We start from the raw sequence: 21151 nt of genomic DNA, 5'->3' as shown, positions 1-21151 counted from the left end.
CAAGAAAGGTGAAGTAATGAATAGAAGTAGGCTGGAGTCTTGTCCTCAGTCCTTGTCTTCCACACACTACATCACTACTTTCTGGGCTTTGCAGTTTTGGCTCATGTCAGTTGAACCACTGCAGTACTACACCTGAAAAGTAAACTCCAGTTAAGGCGGTGTTGGGTCCTCGTGACAAGGGGTCGGACAGAACTCCAAGCGCACGTGGGTACTGCACGAATTGGTCACTGTTGTGGATGGCATACCCTCGCACGAGTTATTGAGTCACTCAAATGAAGAGTGACCCGATGGTACCAGCATACCAACTTTCCAATTTGGACTTAGCTTTTACACATCAATATTACTAGGTGTATTATCCAACTGTCTCAATTAAAACAAACCAAGACTACAACTCCCAGAATGCACTAATATATTAAAACAAAACCCAGGACTGGAAAGGTTGTGTATTAGTGCCATGGAGTCTTCTGGGCACCCTACACAAGTCGCTCAATTCGCAGAATGTCCAATCTCAATAAAGTCACCCATTTTTAATTGCATGCTGGGTTAAATGAACAATTTTTGTGCACAACGTGGAGAACTGTAGTGCACTGAACTGCATTAAGAGCCCCTTTCATGATTCTACTTTCGAATTTTACCTATTGGATAACCCAGAAAACAAGTATGGCAAAGCCATCTCGCTTTAGGAACCTATTGGCTTTGTCAATATGTTACCGAAAATATCTTGCATATTCTCGTAAGTACAGACTTTGAATTTCTTTTGCATTTGTAAGCTTTCTTTGCTTTTGTACAACTTTGAATTGATTTACTATGGTTTGGCCAAGCCAAGAGGCCTCAGCTCTTAAAGCAGAGCTACTGGTTATTGCTTGCAGGGTACATGTGAACTGGGTCGCATTTAGGTGTCTGGGTGAGTTCTGGTTGTAGGAGGGTGTTCATAAAGGGGCACGATTGAGAGCTCTGGAGCTGAAGCTAAGGCATTGTGAGTCAGTGGGCCATAACAGTGTTTGGATTACGTGTTCATCCAAACTTTGGGCTTTCTCTATAGTGCACCCAGTGATGGTCACATATGTGCAGTTTGTAGTTAAGAGCTGTAAATATTTACAACAACATTATTGTTGTTACTAGTTTATATCAAATTGCTAGCAAGCAATGACTAAGCCAACATGCCTGGCTTATTGTAGGCACACGTTTGTTGTGTGATGTATCTAGATACAAGAGCAGAAAATTCACAAAGAGGCACCTAAATGCTGGTCAGGCAGCATGCTGTGTAAAGCACAGAATTGTAGTTCACATGTTTTAAGCCATACACTTAACTTATTAGGCAATTTAGAGCTCCCTTCCCACCTTTTTCATCTCACTGAAAACACCGTGGTCAGCAATAGGCATTTGGCTACAGACAGCTAAAAGCTTTCTCAGCAGAAGTGACCTAAAAATTATGACGTTGTAAAACTGTGGAGACTTTGAAGTCAAATCTAAAACTTGCAGAGCAGGAAAAAGGAGCAATGGCTTTGCTCTTGTGTGCTGACTCTGCAGCATCTCTTGGAGGGCAGGAGCATAGCTTTTATTACATGTCAGCGGGGGAAATTGTACATTTCAGTGAAAGCAAGCAGAGGGCCCGACCACCTCCACTGGGGCAACCCAGGTTGTGACTATAGATACCTGGGCTCCTGATGCCACCGCAGCAGAGCTGCAGTATTTACTCCCCGGCGAAGTTGAGCTAAAAGTTTGGAACGTCTTTTGCTTCTTGGCAAAGCAGATCCAAATATCCTCAGCATTTGTGGGTGTCAAATGCAATGGGAGAAATATGGGCTCGAGAAAGCAGCATGGAGCATGGGGAGGAATCACGGAGGGCAGAGTGGAAGCAACACAGAGGCATGGGGAGGGAAGCAAACTAAAAGGCAGAGAGCAATTGGGAGCATGGGGGGGGGGGAATTAAGCAGACGAAAGAGCAACTAGAGCAGGCACACAGGCAAGAGAGAGAGAGTGCAACACAGAGCATGGAAGGGAAGAGAAACACACTAGAGAAACAACTGGACAACACATTTACTATGCAATGCGTAAAACAAAAAGAAAAAAAAGTCGTGTCTCAAAAATGAGGAACTGAAGGGCAGAAATAATGTGTCCATCCTCCAAGGAAGGGACAAGCAGAAGAAGAGAAAGAAAATTCCATACAAGCTAAAAAATAAGAAGCACGAATATAAGAGGGACAATGAAGCCAACCTGTGGTACGCAGTGGCCAGCTAGGATGACTATATTTTCTTAATTTGAAAACGGGACAAGACACTGACATATAAGAAATACTATATGTTTTCATTCATTGATACAGAGGAACACCAGTGACAGTCTTCACTGACATAGAAGAACCACACGGACAATAAGGACAATAATCGGGTTGTGCGTTTTGTTCCATATCACAAAGTGTAGTCTCGTGGAAGAGAGAAAGAATATTGAAAGTTGTCATATACACCACAGTAGTAGAGAATAGTCTAGTTTGTTTTGAATCCAGGATCTTGTAGTCTTTTCATTCATATTGATTAAAAACAAAACCACAAATACCAGAAAGCAAATGATAAAACCCAGGCTAGATAGGCAAATATTTGTGTTTCTGTGGGTCATCAGAGGTGCTGAGATGCACATGAATCAGAAATGGGATTTTTTAAATTCCATAAGCATATAACAAAAGAAAACACATTCAGAGTTTCTTCTCAGTATCAGTATAGCTCGTAAATCTATATGAAGCATGTCTAAGGTTATTAGGCTAAAACACAAAGAATAAATTGTCCTATGATTAATAAACCGTCTCACTCGCCTATAACTCATCCTATGATGAAGCACAGACAGGCTCCTGAGCATGGGTTTTGGCCAATACTCTACACCTATGCTCCTTTACTCCTCTGAAATCCTGCTGCGTTGCATAACGAAGCACGTCCGTGCGTCCTTAGGGTCATGTTCTGTCTACACATCAGTGGTTTCTCCGTGGGAGCGGAGGAGCGTAACCCTCCCACACTGCTGGGCAGAAAGCATCAAAATTGAAATGTTAATAAAATGATTTTAGTACTATTTTTTATACTCTTTCTACCAGAAAACGGAGGGCAGGGCGTGGCCAATGCATTACTACTGCCAATGATCGCCAGCAGTGAGGAGTGGCCACTTAAGTTTGCATTGCGCATGTTTGTTTGGCTGCCTACCTTGCTACGGCCACACTGACATGTGCCATTTAAAACTCTCCAACCCAGCTGTCTTGGACAGCTGGGTTGGAGAGCAGGCATAGTCCTACAGTTTCTTTTGGAGCTCTGAGGCAGCCTAATCCCGCCAATCAAGACGCTTTAGAACAGCTTCCTTATTGGATGAGAGAGTTGGCTGTGGGCTTCGTGCTCAGAAGATGTGCTGCAGAACAATGGGGACGTGCTGCAGAACGTGGAGCGGCAGTGTAAGGTAAGTGATTTTTTTATGTGTAAATTTATGTTCATGAGTATATTATTGTGTATTTGGTGTATGTTTTACGTGTATTATGTGTACATTTTTTGAGCCCTCGACCTCCCCCTTCACCCCAATGTGATTTGCCACCAGCTGCCACTGTGTCTACAGCGTGATTGTCTAAGACATGGTCAGTGGAAATGTAAGCATGCATACTTAGTTAAAATGTTGTGTACGTTCACATTTCTACCAGAATTCTCTTGCTGATTCACAACAGTCAGAAGTTAGGTTTGCTGATGCAGTGAGTCGCTTCATAATGCAGCTCATTGGTATTTAAGAGGAGTGAAGCACCCAGCTCTCTCTCTGTAAACACCAGTTCTTAGGTCAAGCCTAGAGTCAGCGTGCATGCGCTGCTCTAGGGCAGACGTTTTGTAGTGTAGTATGAAATGGAAGCTCCGCCCACTCTCTGCCCATATTTGCCATTGACTTGTGTCAGTGTCCTTCTTAAACGTTGGCGTCTGATTTGTAAACAGGCTTGTTAGTCCATCCTTAGTACTGCCTTATCCCCATTTGTACCCTCCCATGGCGGCTGGACCTTTTATTTGTGTCCTTTCGATATTGCCTGCATTGGGCCTTCTGGCGAACTCTTTGCCTAATTAAATATAAAGGGCACTGGTGGGATGCCAGCTTTTGCAATGGCGGCCGTTTTTGCAGAGCACCACTTTTGCTTATTGGCGTTGGCATCACACCATTTGTTCCAGATGCTTCACTGCTTGCCCGATGTGTTATTTTTTTGTCTTTCTTTCTGCTCTCCCCCTCTTGACCGCCTCTCTGAGAACCCTGTTTATTTATTTTTAATCGCAAGATCCGTGATGTGCTAATAATGAACACATTTCCTAATAATTAACAAATGTTGCGCCGATGCCCAGCTCTCGAGTCGGCAGCTCTAACAGTTGAACCACAGCCTCTCCCTCTGAGGACAGCATATTAGAAATGGGACAACTGATTAAGTGCGTTTTTTCTCTTCCCTGTTTACTTACTTTTGTTACAATGGGGCACCAGTGTGGGTGCCACAATTACAACAAAAGTAAATATACAGAAGGAAAAAAAACGCCTGCCCGCTTTTTTTCCCCTGTTTGTTTACATTAGTTTCAATTGCGGTACACGCGCTTTAGCTTGAAACATCTAAAGCTGTCTGAACTGGGGTGGTGTGGAGTGCAAAAAAACGATGGATTTAGGCCCAGAACATGTCTGAACTGGGGTGGTGTGGAGTGCAAAAAAACGATGGATTTAGGCCCTGATCTCTGTACTGGGGTGAATGTATGACATTGTTCTGCATTCTGTCCACCAATTGTGGTTTTTGCAAACATCTGAAGCTCAAGCACCGGTGCGGGATTACTTCAAAAGTAAAGAAATAGAAAAAAATGCACATTTTGTATTTCCTTACTTTTGAAGCAATCCGGGCACACACGCTTTAGCTTCAGATGTCTAAAGCTAAAGCACGAGAGCCGCCATCAGCATTATGATGGTGGGGTGCCTGGACCCTCGAGCCCCCACGTATCAGCGGCCCTAGTCCCAACGTGCTTTCAAATAAGAGCCACGATTCAAGGGCAAGAGGTGCGCTTTACAGATATGATTTCTTTATGCAGGGTGTGGGCTAGTGTGACGTGTTGAGTTAGTGCGCCAGAAGTATGCCTCCAGGGCAGGAGACGCGTGTACTTCGGCAGCTCGAGATTAACTGAATAACGACAACAGGTACTGGTGTGCTTGTGCAATGTCTGCAACCCAGAAGCTCTGTTCATTGGCTTGGAAGTGGTGCTGCAACTAGGTGATTGAAGAGGGCCACTGGCTGCAACGTACAGCACAGAAGCTGAGGATTCAAATACTTTCTGACCTCCACGCTGTGCAGGTTGGCTTGGCCCTGCTGCTGCTTGCTTTCACTTCTGCACGTTTCAATTTGTAATTAAATACAGATTTATGCTGCTTGTATGCACTTAGTTACACTGTGGGCACTAGTGCACGTTCTGTCTCTAGGCACAGGACAATGTTCAATATAAAGAAAGTTATAGCTCTGCATGTAATGCAAAAATGGGAGCAACAGCAGCCACGATAAGCAAGTTATAGAAATTATGGACATTAATACTGCTCTGCTGTCAGAGTGCAGTGCGCGTCAGTGTTCTGCTTTTATGATAAACATCCCAGTGATTTTAGGAATGTTTCTAGTAGTACCATATTTGAGTAGTTAATTCCTTGCGAGTACTTTAATTTCTTTAACAAGCACGCTTAGAGATTCATGGGCCCAGCGTGTAAGGACAGCTCTGAACCGTGTATGTTTAAAGTAGTTTCTTATGACGCCTGTTCAACATATTTCATGGATACAAAACATTCTGTTTAAAAAATTTAGTTTTTGTTAGATGAAATAATGATATCAACATTTCGCAAGAATTATTTTGATCAATGCAAATGAGTCATCAACAAAGTCATGAGGTGGGAGGGGGTTTGCAGGTGTTTTATCTCTTGAAGTAATTAAATACATTGGTAGGATGGAGAGTCGAATATACTCTTAAAGTACCTTTACAACTGTAGGAGTGTGATGGTTAGTAGTTGTGTTGTTACTGTATTTGGCAGTGCTGACAGTGGCAATGGGCAGTGCAGGTGGAAATGACATCCTAAAGAGAGCCCTGGCATTTATTTTTTCAAACAAATTAAGTAAAGGTTAAAGTGTGAGCAGGGTCAAGAAAGTTACATTCATATACACATACATTTGAAGCACTACTTGGACTCCATAAGCAGGGTGTAAGAAATCCCCCAATTAACCTACTTTAATTATGCACAAAGATTCACATTTATCTCTATATGCCTTATGATTAATTAAGAAAATGAAATCCATTTTGAATGGAACTTAAATGTGAACCTCGGCCTGGCTTGATTTGTTTCAGGATTCTGAGGCTTCCACTTTTCTTTTGCCATTGCAGACCGTAGAAGGCAGGGGATTTTCGAAATTAAGATAAACTTGTTTTTATGTTCCTGCAGTGTTACAATATCTGATTAGGGCATATCATTCAAAGGGACTGCTTAGAGGCAGGCAGCAGTAGAACATCTGTCAAAGACTTGCTAGTTGAAATCTCGTGAGTCTCCTTCAAAATTGTTTAAAGAAAAGGCGACTTCTTTATGTAGCCACTGTCAACCCACTCGGGGAAATTATACATGAAAGTTGCCAAATGCCTCCATTAGAGGGTGCCAAATAGAAGGCATACCCCACAAAGGGTAGGAAAAAAGTATTGAGAAACTTAAGAATCTTGATAGCCGAATACAAATGATGGGAAATGGTGATCACCAAACTCCTCTTGAAGGAGCAGGAAAGAGAAATGAACCAGGACAGATATTGGGATCCAGCAGAAGAACCAGCTACAAGGAGCAACAAGCATTTGCAATGTAATAGGTCTCGCATGTGCGAGAGTTTGAGCTATTGGCATTCAAAGTGACAATGCCTTAAAGCCCATAAATAAAAAGCATTGTCAATTACAATGCCAATAGCTCAAACTCTCGCAAATGTGAGACCTATTGCATTGCAAATGCTCGTCAATTTATTGAAATGTGTCAGGACGCAAGGTCAATCCTCAAAAACCTAGACTGGAAATCCGGGACGTCTGGTCACCGTACTTTAAGCCCACTGTAAGCCAGCAATACATCTTGCTTTGCAAAAACAAAAGACAAGTGCAGCTGAGATGGAGCTTTTCAGTATATTGTTCACTTTTCAGAGCTGAAGGAAGCCACCGCTTTAAGAACTATTGAGGGTTTGTGACAGACTGACGATATTCTGCTTCAAGAGAAGGGTGAAGAACTGCATAAGGTATGGAGCCTTTCCGGGCATATCCTGTTAACGATGCTGATACGATAGAAAAGTGCGGCTTTTTATATGGCTGTTTTACGACCATCCAGTAGGTGGCAGAAAAAGCACACGTGCGAATCACGATGAAATAGCACGAACGGAGCACTGAGAAAACCTTTTTACACTAAAAATAGGAGCAAAGGCACGACGAAGTTGCCTCCACTTTTCTTAATCAACTGTAGACCTTACAGCAGTTCTAAAGGAAGCAGCAAGCATGTTTTGACTCCGCAGCCAGCATGCATGCAGTCACGAGCCACACCTTTGGCGTCTACTGACCAAGTTAACTCGAATATCAATAATGAGCGCTAACGCATTTCAGTAAAGCCAGGGATCTATTCACTGAATCAAGTTTGACATTAAAAAAAAATGGAACAGAGATAAATAATTCGTTTGGAAACGTATCACTAGTTCACAAACGTATTCCCTCTTAGAATGTTAAAAAGTTTGTTAAGGAGTAGATAGATAGTGCCGCGGGGTGCCGCTGCCAACTCTCCAAGTAAACTTTTGTTTTTTATCGCAATCATCTTTTCTGTAAGAAAAACATGGCTGTATTAAAACAAGCATTTGCAATGCAATAGGTCTCGCATTTGGAAAGTTTGAGCTATTGGTCTTGTAAATGACACATTTTTTATTTTTGTGTTGGTTTTGAAAGTAGCGAAATTAATAGCTTTGTCATTTACAATGCCAATAGTTTTAACTTTCGCAAATGTGACACCTATAGCATTTGTAATGCAATATGTGTTGTATTTACGTGACTTAGATGTATTGATATTACAAATAACAATGGCTTTTAATTTTTTTTTAAATAATTAATACTTAAATAAAAGCTTTTGTAATTTATGACAATAGCTTAAATTTCTGGAAATAACTTTTGTGAAGATTATGTTCATTGTATTTTATTGTCTTTTCTGTAAGAAAAACATGGCTGTATTAAAAAAAAAAGTTGCTTTATTTAAAAGTGATCACAGACACGGTGGTCTGCTGGCTATTGTAGGCCAGCATCCATGTGAGGGCCTTCAGTCGGTGTGAGTTGCTATTTGAGACCTTGCTCAGTAATATTCTTGAGGTAAGTTGGATTGTAACCCACTCCGATTGGGAATTTGGCAAACCGACCTACTGGTACATAGTTTGGTTCGCAAAATCAGAATCAGTTCTCAGCCAGCAGCGTGCAATTTGTGACCGATTTTGCACATCAATTCTTAGCTGATCCGGCCCTTGGTTCGAAAACAAACAAGTAGAAAATGTCACACCAAACGAAACCTATATATTTTTAAATAAAACATAAAAAAGTGTTAGGAATTAGCTATCAATGTTTCGTAAAAAGTTTCTTAAGCTGCAAAAAATTTTTTTTTTACATTTTACAAATTCCCAGAACTTTGAATTTGCCCATTACCTTGTCCTGCCATGTCTCCAACAGGTCACATATACTATTCCAGTCCTAACTAATTTTGATGCTAGACTCAAGTCAGCAGTGATATATTCTGGTAGTGGTCATAATTGAGAACCTTTTTTCAGCTAAATATTTTCCAGCTCAGTGTTTTTGAAAGTGTTTAAACGTAAATGTGATTTATACTAAATATTTCCACCTATTTACCTAATACTGTTTTTATGAATGGCCTAGAGAAAGCTATAGCTCTTTCAGCATTTGTGTTTTCCAAATTCCACAAGAATCATAATATAAATACATTCACATAATTGGTCTGTTAAGGTGTCATATAAATGTTGCTTTCGCCCAGCACGAATAGAGCATGGGGCACAGGGTCAGTCACCTTCATCTATTAGCTGTCTTGCACTGTAAGTGAGAGCATTTTGCATGATCACATACACAGTCACCTAAAAAGGAGTGCAGGCCAGGGCTGGGATGCCTGGCTTCTATACCACTCCATTATTTTTATATTTTGTATACTTTTGCCATTTTTTTGTATATTGCACATTTTTGTAAACAAATAGATTGCACGCTTCATAGGGTCAGGTTATTCTTGTGCACTGAAACCTAAATCCAAGATCTAAGCCAGACAGAGTTGTGTGAGGCAGAGAGTGTCACGGGGTGGTTACATAATGAAAGCAGCCTTTCACTCTGCACAGGTACATGCACCAAAGTTAAATGATGGATTCCATCAATCAAGACTGTCTACGCACCTGATGGAGGAGCTACAGACTCCAATAGGGAGAAGGTCACGTGATGGGACGGACCCGGACTCCGGGCCAATGTTGAGGTCTTCTCCACACTCCCCAAAGAGAGGGATCTGTCGCTAGACAAAGATGGGTGCCGCTTCTCAGGCAGTGGTGGCTGCGGCGGGGCAGCCATAGCCCTGTTTTGTTGGACGGGGCCTCCTGCGCTGGGAGGTGGTGACTGGGGGCTGCCAGTATAAAAAGCCGTGGTGATGGGAAAGGATGGCGTAGGTGAGGACGGTATGTCAGTGTTGCTTCCCATGGAGAATGGCATCTGAGCGCTCAGGGAACGAGGCGTGAGGGGCGAATCATCAGGGCTTCCGCTGGGTTCTCTTGACACCCGTGATGTCTCAGGATTACCACTCCATGATCTGGTATTCTCGCTGCACACCGGTTTGGCAGTCTTTTCTGGAAATGGCTGAGTCTGTTGAATGGTAAGAGACGTGGGTTCAGAAATGGTCAGCCGACTGACTGATGTCAAAATGCCAGGGCTGCTGGGCTGTGACATTGGTCTGTCTGAGCTGTGTTGTGGCTCAGAACCTGTGTCTTCATTTAAACTCCTGCTGGGACATAGACCCGGTGAAGCAACACCACAGCTGCTGGGTTCATGGGATGGACCCGACCCATTAATATGAACAGCAGTCGGCAGAGCGGTCTCGTGGATGGTCAGAAGCTTGGGTCTGGAGTGGCATGGTGAGAGCCCATTGGTTTCAGAAGGTGTCCACTGAGGTGTGACTGCTCGACAGCTGCCAGGTGAGGGAAGCCTTGGAGAGCCTGACGTGGCATGTGGCGAGGGTGGGGATGATGCCACAGTGCCACTCTGCAGGCACGATGGTGACTGGGAGTCAGATGGGCGTATGGGTCCATGAGGTGGTGAATGTGAGTTGGTGCCACCTGTCCTGTCACTGGAGGAACAGAACATTGCCTGCTGTGGATGCTGTGCCAAGCTAGAGATGTTTGAGTAGGGATGTCCTACAACTGCAGGCTGGGTCTTCAGTGCATTCGGTGTTAACTCCCGCTCTGGACTGACCTTCACCGATCCTTCCTGAAGGTGTGGGGCTCCTGGTCCAGAAGCTGAGGTCTCAAGACTGCAACAGAGAAACAAAGATATGTAAAAAGCAAAAAGGCAACTGACCCCCCTCTACCAGAGCCATAAGAGCATTTCCTCCAACCAAACCCAGGCCTGGACCCCCCTCAACCTCTAGGCTACACAATAAGTGTGTGATGGATGTGAGAGAAAATGGTGGCTCATAAACCTGATTCTAAAATCCAGTGCCCATCTGCAGCACTTATTCCTCATTGCTTCGCTTGTTTCCTAGGTCCAATTGTCCGTTAACAAATCTTATTCCCGGTTCTCATACCTAATTCCTGTATACATTCCTCCATCAGCCAATCATGTTCCTGAGTATTTCACTTGTTTCCTATGTCCGTACATTTATCAACCAACAGTAGTCCTGCCTCATCACTCTGTCCTCTACCTTTCCCCCATTAACTATTCGTATTCTTGGCTCTTTTACCCATTTCTAGTGTACCTTACTCAAAGAACTGACTGCACTCTTGGCGTTCTTACATCTTTCAATTCCTGGTTCTCTTTGAATTGGTCGTAATTCAGGTTCTGCTGTTCTTCTGTCGGACACGTCATTTTTGGGTCACTTCTCACTTTCTTTATTAGTATTATTTCTGAGTTCCTGGCAGGTTCCTTTTGCTAAATCCAGTAAGCCTAATTCCTGTCCTGAGGCTACTTTTTCATTCCTTTTCCTCTCTCAACCTGTCTAATTTCTAGTTCTCTAGTTTTTGGATCTTTCATAGATTCACATGCTTGAATCATCCCTGTCATCGTAGAGGGTGTCCCATGGTATACGTATAAAAGCAGTAGATAATAGTACCATTGGCTACAATACAATGAACAGTCACTGCAACAGCCTTTCTATGTTCTTTTGTAAAAGAGAACCAAACTTAAGTAGCAGCCAATCAGGAAACAGCACTCTGTAGAACACTCCCAAGAGAGGTGCGTTCCTCAGATTTTCTACCACTCGTCGTGTGACAGGGAGTCTCCCTGAGCCCTGCTCAGTTTCTTCTTCAATTTACCAGATTTGTGCTTAAAATGTTGGATTCTTCAAAGAAAGGTCTCTTCAGATTGTGTGGAACATGTGGTAAGAAGAGACTGCATACTGAAGATCCCCATAAGAACAGTATCTACTGTCTTTACCCCAAGCATAAGGTAAAGGAATGCAAGACATGTTAAACCTTCTTAACCAAAACACTTAAAGATAGAAAGGGTAGATTGTTGATTTGGCTTCAGAGACTGAAAAATAACTCTGATATCGTCTCTGAGGATGAGGAGAGCTCTACCTCACATGCCTCTCAGGAAAGATCTAAAAGGAGAGAAAGATCCTACAAATCTCCTGAGGTTTCTAGAAAAAAGGCTTATAAAAAGTCTTGTCATGAAACTGTAGGTACCTCACAAAAAGGAAAGCATTCATTTCCTACTGAGGAGAGAAGCCAACTGACATCTAATCAAGAAAAAACATCTTCAGAACTATCCATGAAGATTACAGTCACTAAAAAGCCTATATTGTCGACAGCACAATCCTCTGGGTCCCTTTCGATGCAAAAACACCATCGGGACATGTTTCTTCTGCATTGTCGTAGAAAATTGCATCATCAATGACATATACAACAGTGCCATTGACGGCAGCCCCACCTACAACACTTCCAGCAACGACCAAGATACTATCTCCGTCAGTGATTTCCGCGTCAACGATGACTCGGACGACAACTTCCTCGTCAACATCAACATTGTTGTCGACGACGTTGGTTCTGTCGACGACCACCGCTTCGTCTACAACCGCATCGACGATGAACGTTCCTGCATCGTTGACGATAATGACAACAATTTCATCTTCTGCTCCTATCATGTCCTTGTCGACGACATTGACACTGCTGCTATCGTTGTAGTTGATGACGCTGTATCCTACACCTGGCCGTAAACGACCGTCGGCGTTGCAACTAACACCTTTATACCCATCGACGACGTTCTCATCGACGACACCATCGATGAGGCGTTTTTCTGGAATCCTTCAGTGGTTTCTGATGATGACGGAATGTTTGGTCCTGCGCACAGTCCCTCTCAGCTCCACGTCAAATATCAGGAGGATGATAAGGACGACTATGAAAGTTACTATCAGCAGGACTTTCATACTCCACAAGCAAAAATGCAATACATGGAGCCTGTTTATGAGCCCATGGTCCACCTTCCTGTGGCATTAGTACAAGAACTGCAAGACATGCTGCATGACTACCAAACTCATTTCCCTTCATTAAGTGCTCCTCCACTGCCACTGCCTACGTCTCCACAACAATTCTTGACTCCCTCTTCCAGAAATGGGGAACCCTCAACTTAGACCTATTTGCATCTCGAGAGAACTAGAAATGCTGGTTCTGCTCCAGCAGAGAACCTCAGAAGAGGTCATGAGGGAATGCGTTTTCAATGAGATAGTTAGGAATCTTTGCGCACTCTTTTCCCCCATGCCCTCTCATCTCCAAAGTTCTAGTGAAAATGAAAAGGGAACTGTGCCAGCTAATCTTCACTGCTCCACATTGGCCCATCCAGCATTGGTTCATGGAGCTACTCCTGCTATCGTAATCCAAGTCTTATTGCCTGTCATTAACAACGACTCTACTGATCACGATCAAAGGACAAATACTGCATCCCCTCCCAGCTTCTCTTCAGTTGCATGCTTGGCATCTGAATTCAGTGAGTTCAAAGGCTTAGTAAATCAACAGTACTGTAGGGATATATTGTCCAATTCTAGAGTTGAGTCTACCACTAAGACGTACAGACTAAAATAGAAATGTTTTTGCTCTTGGTGCCTTCGGAATGACATTCACCCTCATCTCTCATCTCCAGAACAAATCTTGCCCTATCTACTCTCTTTAGCAAAATCAGAACTGACGTATGCATCTGTGAGGGTCTACCTTGCAGTCATCTCTCGTACAGATGCACTTCCGACGCTTCTTCCCTTTGTTCCTCTCGCATCATCAAACAGTTCATGAGAGGGTTATTCAGGACTTTTCCTTCCATTCGGCCTCCATAATGTGGTCCTGTCTCAACTAATGAAACCACCATTTGAACCAATACACAAAATTGAGCTCAAGTTTCTCACTTGGAAAGTGGCATTGCTTCTTACGCTTACTTCTGCAAGGAGAAAATTCAAGATTTCACCACAAGAGAACCCTGTTTACGAATTACAGAGGACTACGTTTTACAAAGAACAAAGCCTAAATGAATTCAGAAGGTTTGATCTCAGTTTTACCTTAATGAACCTGTTACCCTGCGCACCTTTTTCCCAAATCCTTCTTCTGCTGAGAAATCTATCCATTCTTTGGATGTTAAACAGTGCCTTAAATTCAATTTACAAAGGACCAAGCTGCTACGCAAAACCGATCAACTGCTGGTCTCTTATGGGTCTCAAAGACTGGGTTCTGCTGCCACAAAGAGAACTACTGCACAATGGATTTCTGGTACTATTCAGCTCTGTCACACTAAGGCGGGTAAACTGCTTACAATCAGGGCCAAGGCACATTCTACAAGAGAAGTTTCCTCTTCTGCTGTTCTTTTTTGCTGGACTCCGGTTGGTTAAGATTTGCTGTGCAGCTACATGGAAGAGTGCACATACTTTCAAGTGGCATTATTGTCTGGATATGGCAACTTACAGCGAAGCAGCAGTAGGACAGGTGCTTCTATGTCTTCTGTTTCAATAAAGTAAGCCTCAACTCTTACAGGTGCTTTTTCCTTCGACATTATATGTCCTTACCTGTTTAAAATGATGGTATGCTATTTTGTTTTTGCATGTTACTTGGTTTATATACTGATGATAAATACCTACATTATATTTTATCTATGTTTCAGTATATGATGTATATTGTTATCCACCATCCTCTAAGGGTAGATATGTATATACTGGATTGTTTCTGTACACATTTGCTTTGCTATGCAACTGCTAGCCCTGATTCAAGCATGTGAATCTATGAAAGACCCAATACTGGAGAAGAAAAACAGTTACTTACCTGTAACTATGGTTCTCCAGTATTGGTATCTTTTATAGATTCACATGTGACTCGCCCTCCTCCCCTGAGAGGCTTCCCTTATTTCCTCAAGGTATAAGGTTTCACACTTGTGCTTGAAAATCTGAGGAACCTAGCATCTCTTGGGAGTGTTCTACAGGGTGCTGTCGTCTGATTGGCTGCCACTTAAGTTAGATTCTTTTTTTACAAAAGAAAATAGATAGGCTATTGCAGTGATAGTTCATTACATTGTAGCCTATGGTAGCATTATCTACTGCTTTTATAAGTATACCGTAAGACTCCCACTACGAAAACAGGGATGATTCAAGCATGTGACTCTATGAAAGATACCAATACTAGAGAACCGTAGTTACAGGTAAGTAACTAATTTTCTTTGCTTGTTTGTTTCCTGACTGTATCAGCCACAACTGTCTTCTGAAGCCCGGCAGAGAGAGTAGTGACCCCGCGTCCTATCGACCACTCTCTATGCTCACCGCAGATTATAAGATCCTGAGCTCCATACTAGCGGCGAGGCTCCTGCCTCACATGACGGGACTCGTGCACGAAGACCAGAACGGTTTTATACCGACGCCCAACACCACAATAAATATCAGAAGGCTTGTCCGTCTCATGGACGGGTTGGACGGCGGGGCTGGGACGGAACTGGTTCTCTCGGTCGACATTGAAAAAGCCTTCGACAGTCTAGAGTGGGACTACCTCTATGCTGTAATGGAGCGATTTGGGCTGGGAGCTGGCTATATTCATTGGACGAAGGTCCTTTATGCGGAGGCGATAGCAAGGGTGAGGGTGGGATCGACGGTGTCCCTCCGCTACCCGGTAGAACGAGGCACTCGACAGGGCTGCTCCCTCTCGCCGCTTCTATTTGCATTGGCTATAGAGCCGCTGGCGGCTGAGGCCCGGACGGGGCGGCACTTCTGTGGAGTGCGGGCCCGAGACGGCCAACATTTCATCTCGCTATATGCCGATGATTTACTGCTATTCCTCCACGACGGAGTTGAGGACTTGCAGGGAGAGGAAGCACTACTAGAGAGCTTCAGAGAGATGTCGGGCCTGAGGGTTAACTGGCCCAAGACGAGTTTGTTCCCGCTACTGGAGGGCGCTGCCCAGCCACAACACCGGTCGGAGGCGGCCTGGGAACCTACCTGTATTAAGTACCTCGGGGTCCATATTTACCATAAGGCGGATGACTTGCTTGAGGGCAACCTGGGGCGGTGCGTGCGAGGACTGAGGGGCTGCATGGCCTTCTGGGCCACGTTACCGCTCTCGGTGGCAGGCCGGATCTCCTTGCTGAAGATGGTTGCCCTGCCGAGATTATTGTATTACTTCCGGACGCTCCCAATCTGGATACCTAGCTCCTTCTTTAGGCTGCTTAAATCTCTGATTACGACGTTCATTTGGGGAGCGGGACGGTGCAGAGTGGCGCTGGCCACGCTTTCTCGCCCGAAAGATGAGGGGGGTCTGGCGGTGCCGGACTTTGAGCTTTATTATCTAGCGGCCCAACTGCAGATCTTCACGCAGGAGGTAGCGAGAGTGTTTCGGGGCCCGGAGGACGAAAGCTTGCGGGGGACGCCCAGACACGTCCTGGCGTATATTACCCTCCATCAGCGGCTGGACAGTCGGGATTTGTCGCTGGAACAGCGCACGTACCGTCAATGCTGGAACCGGGCACAGAAGAGGGCGGGAATTAGGCGCCCATATTCACCAGAGATCCCTCTGGGCATGCTAACAGCCTTACCGCATTGCGGCGACTGGTCGCATCTGCAAGGGTGGGAAGAAGCGGGAGTACAGGTGGTTGGGGACCTCTATGAAAATGGCACGCTGCTCCCGTTCCAGGAGTTAATGGAGCGCTTTGACATCCTGAGAGGGGGATTTTTGCTTCATGCGGCAGTAACCAGGGCAGTGCAGGCCCACTGGGGTACGGGACTTGAGGAACCTGAGACGGCAGCGGCGTGCCAGTACACTATGATGGCGGCGGGCACGCTCAAGGCGGTAACGTGCCTTTACAATCGAATGATTAGAGAGAATATCCCTCCTCTTACATCCCTGAAAGCCAAGTGGGAGGCGGACCTGGGTAAAGACATACCTGATACAAAGTGGGCACAGCTTATCCGTAGGGCTCGCAACAGCACGAGAAACGCTAGATTTCAACTAATCCACTACTATGTATTGCAGAGGGCGTACATGACCCCGGGAAGGATCAGGCGGTATTTTGGCGCGGTAACAGCGACCTGTCCCCGGTGCCCGGAAGAGGGGGCCGAATTAGTGCACATGCTGTGGGCGTGCCCGGCCCTACGGGATTATTGGCAGGACATAGGGGATGTGCTGAACGAGGTGACTGAAAGGGCCATAGAATATGGACCAGCGGAATGTCTCTTACACTGGTTTCCCCATACCCCCAAAAACAAACTCACGAGCAAGTTTATTGATATGGGGTTGATGGTGGCTAAGAGGGAGATCACTAGGAACTGGAAGGCGAGGGTGGGGCCAACTCCACGGAGGTGGCGGCAGGAATTTCTAAAATGGGCGACGGCTGACAGCACACACAGGTACCAGCTTGCGCGCAGGACCCCTAGCCAGACAGCGGCTGACACTGCGACCTCATGGGAAGTAATGGTACAGGCACTCAGGGATAGCGAGGCTGACGAGGAGGAGGAGGCCCCCGAGGCAGGTAGGGCGGATGAGGCAAGCTGAGGCCCTAGGAGCAGCAGATATGCAGGGGAGCTGACACCAGTACTTCAGGAATGACCGCTATAAGAGCCTTAGACGGGTGGTGGTGAGTGGGGCGGGACAGGGGGGGGAGTTTTGGGTTTTGCGCAGGGGGTGGGAGTTGGGGTTTAGCGCATAGTTGAGTAGAACTGTAAAAGTAGTCATGCACACAATCCGGACACCAACTACTCCTTTATCTTGAACGTCAGGCATGGAAGAGCAGAGACATCATCGCCGCCCAACTCCCGGGTTGTGGGCATGACGGCTGTGTACTGATCAACAAATCATATTGTATACCTGCTCAATTTTATGAAGCTGCTTATATATGTATGGGCCTGTACAGGTATGACTACAATAAAAATTATTAAAAAAAAAAAATACAAAAAAATCAGCCACAACTGTCTTTCTGTTTTATATTAGCACACAAGGGCTGAAAAGTATATCATGTGATAACGAAAAACATACTAGCCTACTTGTAGGCAGCTGCTTCCCTAGTACCGCAAAATGGTGGTATAGTTTTGAAATAGATTGATTTAAACCGCTCTCCTCTCTTTCTTGGCACTGGATCTTTCATTATGGGATGTATTTCAGTCTCAATCTACCACTGGCTAAAGTTGCAGGCTTCAAGTGGACCAATGGGCACAGACTCAAACTTTCCTATTTGCCGAGTTCCCTCAGTGTGGCAGAATTACCAATTGCCAAACTGAACGATTGGCCCAGCTGACATGATCCAGTGCTACCACCCCTGCATTCATATGTCGTGTACGGCAACATGTGATAAGGCTGTTACAATGGAAGCAGTCTCAACTATGGATTTAGTGATCTTGTTTAATCTGCATCACTTTAGTCTTTCTTCCACATTACACCATTGCTATGCACCCTAGTTACCAGGGATATTCATTGAACAAACTTAGGCTGAATTCCTCTAAAACTGTACTACTTGTCTTTGGTAAGCCAGCTATCTAGAATCCATTGGGGTGGACTGATTAACTGCCTACACCCCTGCTTCCTGTTCCATCCTCTTATAAGTTAGGAGTTATTTTTGACCCCTCGCTATCCTTCTACCAACATGTTTCCAAAACAGTTTCTACTTGCTCCAGTTTGTCAAAAACTCTTTAAAAGATTTTTCATGTCATTCCGGAAGCTGATAAGAAAATGGTGATCCAAGCTTCCATGAGATCCAGACTGGATTATTGCAACTTGTTACTTCTCCTACTCCCAAAATCACAAATCTTGTGTGTGCAATTTATCCAAATGCTGCTGCCCTTCTGCTAATGTATACTCCATCATTTATCTTCAAACCTCAAAAAACTCAATTGGTTGCCCATTGGAAAGAGGTGTCTCTTTGCAGCCCTCTGCCTCTTCCACTAGGCTTTAACGAACTCAGGCCTAGTATATCGCTAGCAAAAGTTTAAGCACTAGTGCACTACTATCCTTCACTTGCTCTGTGCTCCACATGAGCTAACCTGTTAACCAACTCTTGCTTGAGGCATTAGAGAGCAAGAGATTGTTAACAGGTTAACTGATGTTAACAGGTTAGCTAATGTTGTACATACCAAAAAGAGAGGCAAGAGGTATTTTGTTGTCGCACACCCTCCTACATAAAACACAAACCCACAACTGATGCAATAACACGAGAGATTAAAAAAGAGAACCAGTTTTATTTAGAATGGAAGAGAAAGCCTCACCCACATTATAGTGCATGCCTTATCATAGGCTAACTCCTCCTACCCAAATAAGATAATACTGCCAGGGTGGCCTTAGCCTCAAAGAGAGGGAGTTCAGAATAAATATTGCTGGATAAGCGAGAGATCCAGATTACTATTAAGATGACCTCTATGTATAGCCAAGGATATTCCTTTTATTCAAGGGTCATCAGGGCAGAATTAAAAAACAAACCAAGGATGCATAATGAGAAGAATTTCTCAATCATCTGTTGCAAATGCCAACACGTTTCAGATCTCAATGTTAGCCCTAATAGGCTCTGGGGTAGGGCTAGTGGGATCCCTTATCTAAATATTATATGTGCCTATGCTTGAAGGTAAAAATAAGTCTTACTTTATCAATGGGATTAATGTGCTATATCTCATATTGTGGGTTAAAAAGGTAAATTGCTGTCGGCAGAAGCAGACACCTTCTGTAGTTACGCATTCGTCAAGAAGTGAGTCCCACTGGAAACCCTCGAAGTACTTCCGACAAGCAAAAAACAGAAAAAGGGCTTTTAGTTACCATACCGGCAGAGCATGGTAAGCTTTTTCTTCTTATTTGTTGACCCTGATGCCTTACTACATATTTCGAAAACTACTGAAGATGCCTCTTTTTGCCTCCTAAGATCCTTTAAACTAAGCATTTTTGCCCCTCTTCAGCTCTCATGTGTTACATGATTCCTAGGACACCTATAAGGGTAACCGCTGTGCTTTATAAATATCTCTCATTCTTCATTCAAAATCTGCTACTCAAAAAAGCCCTTCTCCGAAACTTTTCATCTTAATCACTAGACGAAACATTGTGAAAATAGACCAGCTCTGTCTTACCTATTCCCCAGCAGCCCCCGTGGGAAGAATTCACACTTTTTAAAGAATTACTTTTATGGACCGAATGCCCTGTTCTACCCAGCAGTAGGAATAATTCCACGCTACACTGCCAGCTGTTGCGTGAGTGATCAAAGTGCTGTTAAATGCTATGATCAGAAACAAAGGTTAAACAAGCTCATGAAAGGGGAGGGAGAATACTTTTTAAGAGAATTTCACGTCTAACAAAACAACTGCTTGATGAAGTGTTATTTTGCTCTTTCTTCTCGTAAACACACCTCATCTTCCCAGAAAGAACAACGTTTTGTGCCAGTCATGAGCACATACATACCTGGGCGCATTATGTACAGGACTGCTGGTGTGTACAGGCGTGGGTGGGCCTGATGTATCGCTTGGAGGGGTGCAGACAGCCCTCCCTTCTCGGTGGTGGCAGTGTAGGGAGACCTGAGGTCCAGGGGCATCTCTCCAGGTGACCGCTTCACTACAGGTTCGGACATCTGCAGGAAGGAAGATAACTGTTCTCAGAGAGCTACAAAAACAGGGAAAATCTGTGTATGTGCCAAGGTGGCTCTACTTTTGTAGAAAACAAGGATTGCAACATCTTGGGCACACAGCCTTTTAAAAACACAGCTAGATGAATTCCTCTAAATACATACAAATGCCTTTACAGGCAAACATATATCCTTCTGGGAGTACCTAGATTGAAGCACTTCCCTCCTACACTACCTTCTTCAAAACTCACAAAATAACAATCCTTGTTCAGATATTTCTACATTGTATAGAGAGCATCCATTATTAAAACCATGCTACACAACAGATAGGCTAACTGCTTGAAACCTCAGTTTATCCCACTAAGGCACTTAACCATGCCCGCGACTATTCCAACATTCAACCACACACCACAAGTGCAAGGATATGAACAATCACACTAGCATATAGCATGTGTGTACAAGTCAGTGAAACCAGCCCCCCTTCCCCCCTGTGAAAGCAGACATCTGCTGTAAGCTGTTTAAACTGTGTTTAATAGGGATTGTGCATTTCGTTTTTTGGCAGGAGGGGGAGTAAAGTTTTATACAAAGAGTGTTGTTAGAGGACATGTTTGTTAGGGCCTTACCAGCGTGTAGATTGAGCTTCTCTGTCTCCTAGGAGATCTCTGAATAGAGCAGCTCCCCAGTCCCAGCCCCACCCCCAGGCCAGCAGGCCTAGGATTGCTATTGGTTTTCCCAGGCTCCAAGCAAATCTGAGCCCTCCTCTCACACCTGCCCAGGCCCCTTAAGGCTTTGCTGGGTGCACCCCAAATCATTCTCCTCATTCTTGTGAGTTGCTGCTTACCTGTGCCCCAGATTGC

The 21151-nt window shown here is 44.4% G+C and overlaps 1 protein-coding gene across 4 annotated transcripts in view; it reads right to left on the bottom strand.

The window, feature by feature from the left end:
- Nucleotides 1-21151, bottom strand: part of TNS2 (tensin 2) — a 387080-nt gene that overhangs the window by 97684 nt on the left and 268245 nt on the right. For all 4 annotated transcript variants that reach the window (XM_086959724.1, XM_086959742.1, XM_086959733.1 and 1 more), the window contains 2 exons: nucleotides 20135-20300; nucleotides 9446-10566 (listed from right to left, as the gene is read on the bottom strand). In XM_086959724.1, coding sequence (XP_086815850.1) covers nucleotides 9446-10566; nucleotides 20135-20300 — 1287 coding nt within the window. The remainder of the gene's footprint in view (nucleotides 1-9445; nucleotides 10567-20134; nucleotides 20301-21151) is intronic.

The sequence above is a fragment of the Lissotriton vulgaris genome, chromosome 1_1 (genome assembly GCF_964263255.1).
Source record: "Lissotriton vulgaris chromosome 1_1, aLisVul1.2, whole genome shotgun sequence".
In the NCBI taxonomy this organism is placed as follows: domain Eukaryota; kingdom Metazoa; phylum Chordata; class Amphibia; order Caudata; family Salamandridae; genus Lissotriton; species Lissotriton vulgaris.
This window is presented reverse-complemented; position numbering and strand designations above follow the sequence as displayed.